Source organism: Felis catus, chromosome E3 (genome assembly GCF_018350175.1).
Source record: "Felis catus isolate Fca126 chromosome E3, F.catus_Fca126_mat1.0, whole genome shotgun sequence".
NCBI classification, from domain to species: domain Eukaryota; kingdom Metazoa; phylum Chordata; class Mammalia; order Carnivora; family Felidae; genus Felis; species Felis catus.
In genome coordinates this window covers 32,291,278-32,303,696 of record NC_058383.1, presented here as the reverse complement: position 1 = coordinate 32,303,696, position 12,419 = coordinate 32,291,278, and the positions used below count along the sequence as shown (strand labels likewise).

The 12,419-nt window shown below is 52.9% G+C and overlaps 1 protein-coding gene across 7 annotated transcripts in view; it reads right to left on the bottom strand.

Annotated features, from left to right (window-relative positions):
* Positions 1-7,877, bottom strand: part of TVP23A (trans-golgi network vesicle protein 23 homolog A) — a 39,380-nt gene extending 31,503 nt beyond the window's left edge. For 6 of the 7 annotated variants that reach the window (XM_011290568.3, XR_006590911.1, XR_006590910.1 and 3 more), the window contains exons 1-2: positions 7,669-7,811; positions 7,320-7,399 (exon numbers count right to left, since the gene is read on the bottom strand). In XM_011290568.3, the coding sequence (XP_011288870.1) occupies positions 7,320-7,399; positions 7,669-7,677 (89 nt within the window). In that variant the 5' untranslated portion in view covers positions 7,678-7,811. Of the gene's footprint in view, positions 1-7,319; positions 7,400-7,668 lie in introns of all 7 variants that reach the window. The other variant, XR_006590915.1, reaches the window with a different exon arrangement.
* Between the last annotated feature and the right edge of the window lie 4,542 nt (positions 7,878-12,419).

Below are 12,419 nucleotides of genomic sequence, written 5' to 3'. Positions count from 1 at the left end.
GAGGACATGCCCCCACCCTGGCCCTGCCCACAGCAGGAGGACACAGAAGTCACACAGAAGGCGGATAACAGGCACCATTTATGAAAGCCACGCAAGGCGCCAGGGGTCCCACTCAGCCGGCTATATACGTCTGTCGCCTCACCTAGTCCCCTTTACGCAACCCTACAATAGAGCCAACGTGATCCCCACTGGACAGACAAGAAGATGGGGATCTAGGAGGTGCTCTGACTTGGTCAAGGTCACTGCGAGTACAGGGTTACCATCAGGTCTTCCTGGGAATGTCCTGGGTCTCCCAGGGCAGTGTTGTATTTGCCCACTGGTAGTGTGGAATTGCCCATGGGTTGGAGGAAATGACCTGACAGGCAGGCCTGGACTTCAGTGAACCCTGGCTGGAGATGGGTGGACTCAAGATCCAAACCTGGGTCTGTCTGATCTCGAGTCTGGGCTCTTCCTACTCCTCGAGGCAGCTGGAAGCCCAGAGTACTCAATCAAAGCGGGTCTGTAACACAGCGTGGCTAAAACAGAGAGTCTGCTGTAGGGCTCAGCAATCTCCCTCCTAGGTTTATGCCCTAGAGAGCTGAAAAACAAATGTCCACAGAAACACTTGTACACGAATGTTCACAGCAGCACTTTTCATAAGAACCAAAGAGCAGAGGGGCACCTGGGTGGCTCATACAGTTAAGCGTCTGGCTTTGGCTCAGGTCATGATCTCAAGGTTTGTGATCTCAGCCCTACGTCGGGCTCTGTGCTGACAGCTCAGAGCCTGGAGCCTGCTTCGGATTCTGTGTCTCCCTCTCTCTGCCCCTCCCCAGCTTGCACTCTCTCTCTAAAATAAATAAACATTAAAAAAAATTTTTTTAAAGAACTAAAGAGCAGAAATAATGCAAATGGCCAGCAACTTACAAATGGAAAAACAAAATGTGCTTTAGCCATACGATGAAATATTATTCAGCCACAAAAAGGAACGAAGAAATGTGCAAACACGGTCAAACCCGGAAAACATGACGCTTAGCAAAAGAAGAAAGACAAAAGCCACATGCTGGGTGATTCCATTTCTATGAGACATCCAGAGCAGGCAAATTTGTAGGGGCAGAATGTAGATGGATGGTCGCCAGGGGCTGGGTGGGGGGAGATGTAGGGAAAGTAAGTGCTGAATGGGTACAGGGTTCCTGTCTGGGGAGATGAAAAAGTTCTGGAACCAGTCAGTGGAGACGGCTGCACAACCTTGTGAATACACTGAAAACCACACTGAGGTGTATTCTTTACAAGGGTGGTCTACGGGCTCAGTCGGTTAAGCATCTGTCTCTTGATTTCGGCTCAGGTCACGATCACACGATTCGTGACTTCGAATCTAGCATCGGGCTCTGCACTGACGGTGTGAAGCCTACTTGGAATTCTGTCTCCCTCTCTCTCTCTCTCTCTCTGCCCCCTCCCCACTTGCTCTCTATCTGTCTCTCAAAATAAATTAAAAAACATAAACTTTAAAAGCTGGTTTATGATATGTGAGTTATATTCCAATTTAAAACACACACAACACAATAGGACACCAAAAGCAACAATAACGGAGGTAAAAATAGACAAAGAGAACTACGTCCAACTAAAAAACTTTTGTGCATCAAAGGACACAATCAACAGAATGGAAAGACAACCTATGGAATGGGAGAGAATATCTGCAAATCACATATCTCATAAGGGATTAACATACACGGTATATAAAGAAGTCCTACAACTCAACGGCAAAAACTCCACCCGATTAAAAAATGAGCAAAGAGGGGCGCCTGGGTGGCTCAGTCAGTTAAGCATCCGACTTTGGCTCAGGTCACGATCTCCCGGTTCATGAGTTCAAGCCCCACGTCCAGGTCTGTGCTGACAACTCGGAGCCTGGAGCCTGCTTCAGATTCTGCGTCTCCCTCTCTCTGCTCCTCCCCCACTCATGCTCTGTCTCTCTCCATCTCTCAAAAATGAATAACATTAAGAACAATTTTTAAAAAGACATGAACAAAGGACTTGGATGGACATTTCTCGAAGGAAGACATACAAATAGCCAACAGGCGCAGTAGAAGATTCTCATCAACAATCACCAACGAAATGTCAATCGACACCCCATGAGACACCCCACATCCATCGGGATGGCTACTATGAAAAAAAAAAAACAGAAAATAACAAGTGCTGGTGAAGATGTGGAGAAATTAGTCCTGCCCATCGCTGGCAGAATTGCCAAATGATACAAGTGTTATGGAAAATGGTACGGAAGTTCCCCAAAAAATTACACACAGAATTTCCTCAGGACACAGCAGTTCCACAGCTGGGTATGCATTGAAAGCAGGGTCTGGAAGATATATGTGTGTATCCACGTTCCTGGAGGTACTATTCGCAAGAGCTAAACCCAAGAAGCAAGCCAGGGTCCACCGACAGAAAAACGGAAGGACTCAGTGTGGTATATCACTGTTCAGCCTTTAAAAAGGAAGGAAATTCTGACACCTGCTAAAATATGGACGTACCTCAAGGGCATTTATGTTAAGTGAAATGAGCCAGGCACAGATTCTGTCTGATTCCACTTACACGAATTATCCGAAGTTGTCACATTCACAGGGACAGGAAAAAGAAAGCTGGATGCCAGGGACTGGGGCGGGGGAAAGGGGGAGGTGTTTAATGGGTACTGAGCTTCAGATCTGCAAGAAAGTTCTGCGGTGTGCTTCACAACAGCACAAATATATTTAATGCTACTGAATGGTAGGCTTAAAAGTCGTTAAAACTGGTAACTTTCAGGTTGTGGGGTTTTTCCACAATTAAAAAAAAGGAAAGAAAGAAAGCGAGAGAGAGGGGGGAAAGGAAAGGAAAGGAAAGGAAAGGAAAGGAAAGGAAAGGAAAGGAAAGGAAAGGAAGAAGGAAGGAAGGAAGGAAGAAAAGGAAAGAAAAGGGAGACAGAAAGAAAGAAAAGGAAAGGGAGAAAGAAAGAAAGAAAGAAAGAAAGAAAGAAAGAAAGAAAGAAAGAAAGAAAGAAAGAAGGAAGGAAGGAAAGAAAGAAAGAAAGAAAGAAAGAAAAGAAAAGGGAGAAAGAAAGAAAAGAAAAGGGAGAAAGAAAGAAAGAAAAAGAAAAGGGAGAAAGAAAGAAAGGGAGAAAGAAAGAAAGAAAGAAAGAAAGAAAGAAAGAAAGAGAAAGAAAGAAAGAAAAGAAAAGAAAAGAAAAGAAAAGGAAAGAAAGAAAGAAAGAAAGAAAAGGGAGGAAGAAAGAGGAAAAGGAAGCCAGTGAGGAACACAGACACACACACACACACACACACACACACACACACACACGCACACACACACTCAGAGAACTTGGCTAACAGTTCCTCTACCTGCCCAGGTGTGCTGTGGGATCGCATCCTCCCCCGATACTGCCAGGTGCCCCCCCCCAAGACCCCCTTCCACAACACTGCACCTCGATGACCTAGAACTCGATGACCTAGACAGGAAGGGGAGGAACAGGTCTGGTCTCTACCCCATGGCTCAGCGCCTGATATCCAGCAGATGTTGGCTAATTATTTGCTCAACAAATTGTATAAAATCCACACGGTGAGGTCAAGCTGGTACAATTATACCCATTTTACAGACAGGTTAAGGAGGCTCAGCGAAACAAGGTGACCTTTCCAAAACCACAAAGACAGCAAGCAGTAAAAGAAGTGGCCCCAATATCCCAGACTCCTGCTATAGGGCCCCTTCCGTCACGTCACCTCCCTTCAAAGTCAACCTGGCATCCGTTTCAACAGGACATTCCCAAGTGATTCTTGCTCTGTACCAGTGACTCTTAACTCCTTTGAATCATGGGCTCATTTGGCAATCTAATAAAAGTCTCAATCCTTTTCCTAAAGCAACACATAGGAAACTTAGACACTACTTTTCAGAGGGTTCCTGGACCCCGTGAAACCCCTCCATTGACCACGTTTAGAACCCCCTTTCCGCCCTGCTATCCAGGAGCTCACTTATCCTCAAGAATTTCCAGCCATCTCCATATCCTTGATCATCAGAGTCAAGGAGAGATGCTATTTTAAATTCGCGTTCCCAGGCCCGTGCCCTGTGGATCTGGTTAAGCAGGTGCAGAGCTGGGCCCAGAAACCTGCATGAGGCACACCAGAGGATTCTGGGATTGGCGGCTCTGAGACACATTTGGGTTCATGAGCTGTGGCCCCCCTGACCTCTGGATGCTGCCCAGACGATCCCTCCAGCTCTCAGCCTCTCTCCTCAGCTGCCCACGAGACCCGGCTAGTAGACATTCCAGTACAATCCAACAAGGACTTCCTGAACCCAACATCCGTGAGCCCAGAAGTGTTCCTTTGCCGCGATCACTAGGCCAGAAACCCGGGCGTCGCCCTTTTACTGTCCCTGTCCCCACCCTACATCTTGACCATCACCAAGGCTGGCTGATTCTACTGCCTACGTGCCTCTGGGCACCCCCACTGCCCTCCATCACCCCTGCCAGCACCGCGGTCCAAGCTTCTGCTCCCTGTTTCCACCTTCCTCTACCGTCCATCCTCCGTCCTGCAACTCCGATCCTGTCACTGCCCGGAGCAAAGCTCTACAGTGGTGACCCAACTCTAGAACTGCACTGTCCAATATGGTAGCTGCATGTGGTTAGTGAAATTTAAATACAATTAGGGGCGCCTGGCTGGCTCAGTTGGTGGAGCATGGAATTCTTGATCTCAGGGTTGTGAGTTCGAGCCCCATGTTGGGTGTAGAGATTACTTAAAACGATACAATCTTTACGGGCACCGGGGCAGCTCAGTGGGTAGAGTGTGACTCTTGATTTCGATTCAGGTCATGATCTCATGGCTCGTGAGTTCCAGCCCCATGTGACGCTCTGCGCTGATGGTGCCGATCCTGCTTGGGATTCTCTCTGCCTCCCTCTCTCTCTACCTGTGCTCACGCTCTCTCTCAAAATAAATTAATACACAATAAAATAAGATAATAAAATCTTTAAAACATAAATAAACAAAGTAAGATCAAATGTCCAAAGTTCCACCCAAAGTTCACACTAGCCACATACCAAAAGGTGAAGAACCACAGGGTGGCTGGTGGCTACCATATTGGACAGCACAGATATAGCACATTCCCGTCCTCACAGAAAGTTCTAGTGCACAGCAGAGCTCTACAACTGTGCTTACGAGCCCTTCGGGGTCTGGCAGCATCCTCTGCTCAGACACCCACCCGGCGTCCTTGGTCTTGAGTCACAGTGAACCACTGTCAACTCCTGAAACTCATGGTCTCACCTCCAAACCAGTGCGTGTCACACCCTTCCTGCCTTCCCTGCTTGGCTAACTCCTCCCCACCCTTCAGGTCTCAGCTGCTGCCGCTCCCCTAACCAGGACAATTGCTCAAGCTCTTGCCCACCACGAGATTTAAACACTGAGACACAACAGCCACGGGAACACCTACGCCCATTACCCCCTCACCAGCAATTGTCAGCTAGGGGCAAGTCTGCCCCCAGGGGGACACCTGGCCGTGTCTAGATTCATTACTGGCATCCGGTGGGTAGAGACCAGGAACACTGCTAGTATCCTACAATGCACAGGACAACCCCTACAACAAAGAATCATCCAGCCCAAGATGTCGGCCATGTTGGGGTGGACCATCCCTGCTCCAGACTGGACAACTCCATAAAGGAAGGGAGTGTGTCCTGTATGTATGTAGTCCCGGCCACCAGCCCAGAGTTGGCCATATAATGAGTACGGATGCTCTATAAGATTTTCTCCCAGGATTCCAGTTCCCTTACAGTGTCTTTCCTGAAAGACAATTAGTCACGGGTCATTACGGCAGGCTGAAGAATGCCCCTCCCCCAATATCCAGGTCCTAATCCCTGGCACCTGTGGATGTCACTTGACGTGGCAAAAGGGACTCTGCTTGTGTGATTAAGTGAAGGATCCTGAGACGGAGGGCTTATCCTCGATAATCCGGACGGGCCCCAGATGCATTCACAAGCAACCCCAGCGGAGGAAGACAGGGACGTCTGACACAGAAAAGGCAGCGTGAAATGGAGCGGGGAGAGATTCAGAGATGCTACGGGGCTGGCCTCGCACCCACCGGAAGCTGCAAAAGGCAAGGGCCAGATTTTCCCCGACAGCCTCCGGCGGGGTATGGTCCTGCCGACGCCTTCTTTTGGCCTAGTGACACTGATTTTGGACCTCCGGCCTACAGAAGCGTGAGCGAATAAATTTCGGCTCTTTTTAAGCCAACAAGTTTATAGTAATTTGTCGTAGTAGCCCGGTGCAGTCACATTCCAATTTGGGCTTCAGTGGATTTGGATCGAGAACTGAAAAGGAACGGCAGGTAGGCACCAGACCCCCACCCCGCTGACTCGGAGGGCTGGAAGGAGAGATGGGAGTAAGGGTGGCTGAGCCATGGGCGTTTCTATTTTTTTTTTTTTTTTTAATTTTTTTTTCAACGTTTATTTTTATTTTGGGGACAGAGAGAGACAAAGCATGAACGGGGGAGGGGCAGAGAGAGAGGGAGACACAGAATCGGAAACAGGCTCCAGGCTCCGAGCCATCAGCCCAGAGCCTGACGCGGGGCTCGAACTCACGGACCACGAGATCGTGACCTGGCTGAAGTCGGACGCTTAACCGACTGCGCCACCCAGGCGCCCCATCCATGGGCGTTTCTAGATGTGGCAGCTGCCCAGGTCATCGGCAACCGTGTCTGTGGGTCATTCCTCACACCCTAGTCCTGCCACCTTCTGGGAAGATCTCTGGTAGGCAAGTGACTCAACCCAGGATACTAGGTCAGTCTGCCTGGTGCTGACGCAGGGGTAAGAATAAAAAGCTAAGCCCCTGTCCCGCTCTCCAGCCTCCTGCCAACCCCTCGCCTTTCCCCACCACCCCCAGACACAGGGGCCTTTCTCCAACCTTCCAACACAGCCCCAGGGCCTTTGCACCTGCTGTTCTTCTGCTTGGAACAGTCTTCCTCCAGAGTCTCCCATGGCTGGCTTCTCAGCATTCAGGTCACAGTTCAAACGCCACCTCCCCAGAGAGGCCCTTCCGGACTGCACGGCCTTCCCTCATCACCTGTTGAGTTTCTTCCCAAATCTTCTCATACTCTGTCATTATCTCATGACCATCTTTATATGCCTGTTCACTGTTACTCCCCCAGCACCCCAGACTTTAGGCCCCAGGAGGGTAGGGACCTTGTCTGATCTGCCCAGGGTATGTCCCTAGTCCTATGCCTGGCACACACTAGGTGCTCAACACATTCTGAATGAATGAGTGAATGGGTGTGTGAGTCAATGTAATTAAGTGAATTTCCAGCTGTGGGTGATGCTTGCCAAAGCCGGGTCCCTAACATACCTAATCTTGGCTTTCCGAAAGGCCAGCTCCTCTTCGTTGCCAAAGTCCAGGGACACGTCCTCAGTATCGTCCACCAGGGCCTGGGGGACACCAAACAGAGGTGGCAGGCAGGCAGGCGGTGCACATCCCCACCCCACCCCCTCGCTGGCAGGGCCCCTCCCCCGCGGCTGCAATCCCAGGCCTTCCACCCTCCTGGGTCCAGGAGGACCACTTGGGGTCCGGCCCAGGCCCAGGCCCCGGCCGGCGCATCCCTCCTCCTCATCCCTCCTCCTCGCTTCCCCCAGCGCTCCCGCAGGCTCCGCCTGTCATCTCCCCCACCCTCCTGCCCCCGGCCTCCCCGCGGCCCTACCTGCTTCATCCTCTCCCCAGAGCCCACCTGGAGCCCACAGCCCAGGCTCAAGGACTCCGCCTCTCGCTGCCTTGGGCCCGGTGGGGAGCGGCGGGGGGGAGCTTGCGCTCCGCGGTGCTGCCTGGGTGCAGGTCGCGGGTGGAGGCGGGGCGCGCGGGGCCTAGAGCGCAGTCGCGGGCTGGGGGAGGTGGGTTCGGCCGACCGGGCGGGGGCGAGGCTGGCGAGGGTCCGGGGGGCGGGGCTGGCGAGGGTCCGGGGGCGGGGCGGGGGTCCGGGGGCGGGGCTCACTGCGGACGCCGCCTAGGAGAGAAAGAGCTGTCGCCCAGAGTGGAGGGATGGAGGACCCAGCACCCGCCTGGAGGGGACGATTCGGGCTCAGAGGCGCATTTGGGGACCACGAACTGATTCTGGGAGGCACAGAGAGGGTGGGCCAGTGAATGAGGCGGAGGTCCCATAACTGTCGTATGGGCTAGCGAACTAGCGAATCGTGAACGAATGCCAGTGATGGGCAGCCTCATTCGGCGTCTGGAGAAGGCCAATGTTTCCCAAACGTCTCTGATCCCAAGAATTCTGCGCCCCCCCCCCCCCGCCCCCTGGGCCCTTATGAAAAGCAGATTTCCAGGCCCAGCCCTGGAGATTGGGAAGGCCTGGAATGCAGACCCTGGAACCTGTCTTTCAACAGGTGAATCTGCTGCAACCAACAACCACTGTTGCGCACAGTGAGATCTTCACTCATCCGGGGGCCAGACACACTGAGCACAAAATAAGTATTATTAGCAGTGATGGTAGTGATTCCGGATGTTAAGGCCTCCCCAGGTATCTCCCAGGAAGGAAGGCTGGCCGCCTGAAAGTCTTTCCTGGCCCAGGACAAGGACCCTCCCCCTCTCCTGACTCCACTAGTCCCCAGCTGCCTGGGGTGGGACACTCAAGGGAGGGCAGGTGGAGGTGAGAAGCCGTTGCAAAACATTTAGGGGCTTTTCCTCCGACTCTGAGAGTCACCAGCTGTTGCTATCTGTTAAGTTGGGGCTCAGAGAGTCCCCACGGGGGTGAGAAGGTAGGAAACCCCCCTTGGAAATCCCATTTGGGGACAAACTGTCATTCTTGGCGATCTGGTTGGGGGGTGCCTTGAGAAATAGCTGTGCCTCTGCCACGTGGAAGTCACCCCACAAATACAAGGTCGTGCCACTCTGCCCCTTCCTGACCTGTCCGCATCAGGGCACGGGCTGAGGGTGCAGATACCAGGGCCAGACCTGGGGGCTCAGCATTTGATCCCCAGGAAGAAACGCTCTCCCAGCTGGCCCTCGGCAGGGTCAGCCAGAATTTGAGGGGTAGGCAGGGAACACCTGGGTTCTGCAGGGAATTAAGTCATCATTGACTTTGAAATCAGCTGCAATGGATTTACCTGGGTCTCCTGGTTCAAAGGCAGATTCCCGGGCCCCACTCCAGGCCTTCTGAATCTCCAGGGCCAGGGCCTGGGCATCTGCCTTTAGTATGGGCTCTCAGAATCTCTGAGGGCAGAGACTTTGGGGAAACACTGACCTTCTCCCTTCGCACTGTTACCGCTGAATATGGCCACTGGGATCCTGACAATTGTCACCTTCTGCCGGTCCAGGCTCAGGAGGGCGTGGAGTGCAGTTTCAAAGAGCGGCCTCGTCCCTGATCCCTGGCCCTGGGACCAGACCAACCTCAAGGAAAGAGCCTCCAGGTTCAGGCGCCCACTGGCCTCTGAATGGTCCTTGGAGGTCAACACCCGGAGTTGGGCAGGCCAGACTGGGAACACGGCTCCACCATTTCCTGTCTGGATGGTCTCGAGCAGGGGACTTCACCTCTCTGGCCTCAGTCTCCACGCCTGTAGAATGGGGCCACACCTTCCCTCTGCCCCGTCATCACGGATGATGCAAGACCTGGAGAAAGCACATGGAGAATGCCCTCCTCAGAGCTGGGGCTCAGGAAACAGCGGCTCTGGTGACGGCCACTCGTGGTCATCAGCAGAGGGGCCTGGGGCAGCACAGAGGAAGTGAGCCCCGTATCAGAATCACTCCTTCCACTGAGACACGTCTGTCTTAATGGGAGTACAGGAACTGCACACCCAGCTTGGTGGCCCTTTCCCAAACACCTACTGTGGGCCCCGGGGCAAATGGCCCCGGGGACAGAGGACTGAGCACCGTCCTCTCCCGCAGTTGGGCCCCCAGGAGCCCTGGCTCAGAAAGCAGCAGCTTGGGTGTGAACTGACATGACTTAACTCCAGAGCCTAGAGCCCAACCAGGGAGGTGGGTGCGGTGGTGGGGGGAGGGGGGAAGGGGGTCGGCCTGGCTGGAATGTTCTGATCCTTACCCCGCGGGAGACAGACAGCTGGCACAGAGGCTTGGTGGGGGTCACACCTGGGGCTGGAAAAGCCTGTCCCCCACATCGGGCAGGGCGAAAGCTGCAGCCTCCAAGGCCTGTCATCCCTAGGCCTGCATTGCCGTGGGTGGTACTCGTTAAGACCCACCCTGACGGTGGCCCTGTCATTCCTCCTCAGTAGGGCTGAGGATCTCCCAAGTAAACAAAAGGGAGCCCGTGGGATGCCCGTGTGGGTCAGCTGGCTGGGCGTCCGACTCTTGATCTCAGCCCAGGTCCTGATCTCAGGGTTTCGGCTTCGAGCTCCGTATCGGGATCCACGCTGCGTGAAGCCTACTTAAAAAGAGTAATAATAAGGGAGCTCAGTGAAATGGAACTTGAGAACAACAACAAACCACTTTTTAACATTTTTAATGTGTACTTATTTTTGAGAGAGAGAGAGAGAGAGAGCACGAGCTCGAGTGGGGAGGGGCCGAGAGACACCGAGAGGGAGACACAGAACTTCACATTTTCAGCTCACGAGCCTCAGCATGTGTGGCGAACAAGTGCTGCTGCTGAGGAAAGAGCAGGTGCAAAGGCCCTAAGCAGGGAAAGACCCGGCCGTGTCCTAGCATTGGATGCAAACTGGCCAGCCGGCGGAGGGTAGCCCGTCCCGTCCCGCCTGGCTTTGTGGGCCAGGATGGGAGTTTGGCGGCCACCTGATGGGAGGGGACAGGTGTAAGCCCCCTGGCTGAGGACAGAGGCCCCACTGTCCTGCCCTGACCTCCACGCGGGGCCAAGCATGGCCCCAGCCGCAGTGGGAGGGCCCCGCGAAATCCACGCTCCATGGAAAGAAGGCCTGCAAGGGTCTGGTTTGTTGGGGACCTCCTGGTGTCCAACCACCACCCCCATTCACTCAGCAAATGCTTTACAGATACGGCCTAGCCCTTCCTGTTCACCTGGCTCCCTGTCGTCTACCAACTGGCCAGCCACCCCTGGGGGTGGAGTGGGGTGCCCCGCTCGGGCTGCCAGCCAGACTGGGAATGTGGGATCTTCCACCCCAGGGATACGACGGAACCCAGACCGTGGGAAGATGCAAAGGCAGAGGGCGTGGGTCCTTCCACGAACCCATCGCAAGAAAAGAGCTGGGGAGAAGAACCTTCTGGTTTAAAGACCTTTATCCATGTGTTAATCACACACAACGTGTGAACCTTCTTAGGATGTGATTCAAACAACGATGGGAAATAAAGATACTTAGGGGCCAGTCAGGGAATGAGCCCTAGAAGGGGTGCTGGGCAAGATCCCTAACAGTAAGGATGACGATTTATTGTTTTCTTTTAAGGCATAATGATGACGTGGTGGTTTTTAAAAGCTGAGATAGAATTCGCATACCATAAAATGTGACGCTTTTAAAGTATGACGTGTGGCGGGTTTTAGTAGACTCACAACGTGGTGTAACTATCACCACCATCTCGTTCCAGAACATTCTCGTGACCCCGAGAGGAAATTCGATACTAAATACCAGTCACCGCCCGGCCCCTGCCAACCAATCATCTGCTCTCTGTCTCTGTCGACTCATCTCTTCTGGATCCCTCGTAGAGATGCAATCCTACACCATGTGGCTTTTTGCTTCTGGCTTCTTTCCCTCAGCATCGTGTTCACGGGGTTCATCCACCTCGTAGCAGGTGTCAGGGGTTCGCTCCTTTTTGGCTGTACGACTCCTTGTATGGATAGAGGGCGTTTTGTTTATGCCTTCATCCATCAGTGGACGTCTGGCTACCTCTTGGTGACGAGGAATCATGCTAGGAACATTCCGGCCCATGGCTGTGGCTGAATGGACCTCCAGTTCTCCCGGGCACTCACCTATGAGTGGCATTGTCCGCAGCTTTGTTTATCAAGATATATTTAGAGCTACATGCCCACATATTAAGGTGAAATGTAAGACACGGGGGCTCCCTTCAATATCATGAGGAAGGGGGTAGTACGGCGTGTGTCAATGTACAAAGACAGGCTGTGTGCGGGGCGCCCGGGTGGCTCAGGCGGTTGAGCGTCCGACTTCAGCTCAGGTCATGATCCCGCAGTTTGTGAGTTCGAGCCCCACATCGGGCTCACTGCTGTCGGCTCAGAGCCTGGAGCCTGCTCTGGATTCTGCGTCTCCCTCTCTCTCTGCCCCTCCCCCGCTTGTGCTCTCCCCTAAATAAATAAATAAATATTAAAAAATTTTTAAAGTAAAAAGAAACAGGGGAAATTGGTTTTAATGGTCCCTTTCTTGAACCCGTTATAGCCAAAACATGATCATCTTTTTTTTAAGTTTACTTATTTATTTTGAGAGAGAGAATGTGTGCACTCGAGCCGGGGAGGAGCAGAGAGAGAGAGAAAGAGAGAGAGAATCCCAAGCAGGCTCTGCACTGTCATTGCAGAGCCCGACATGG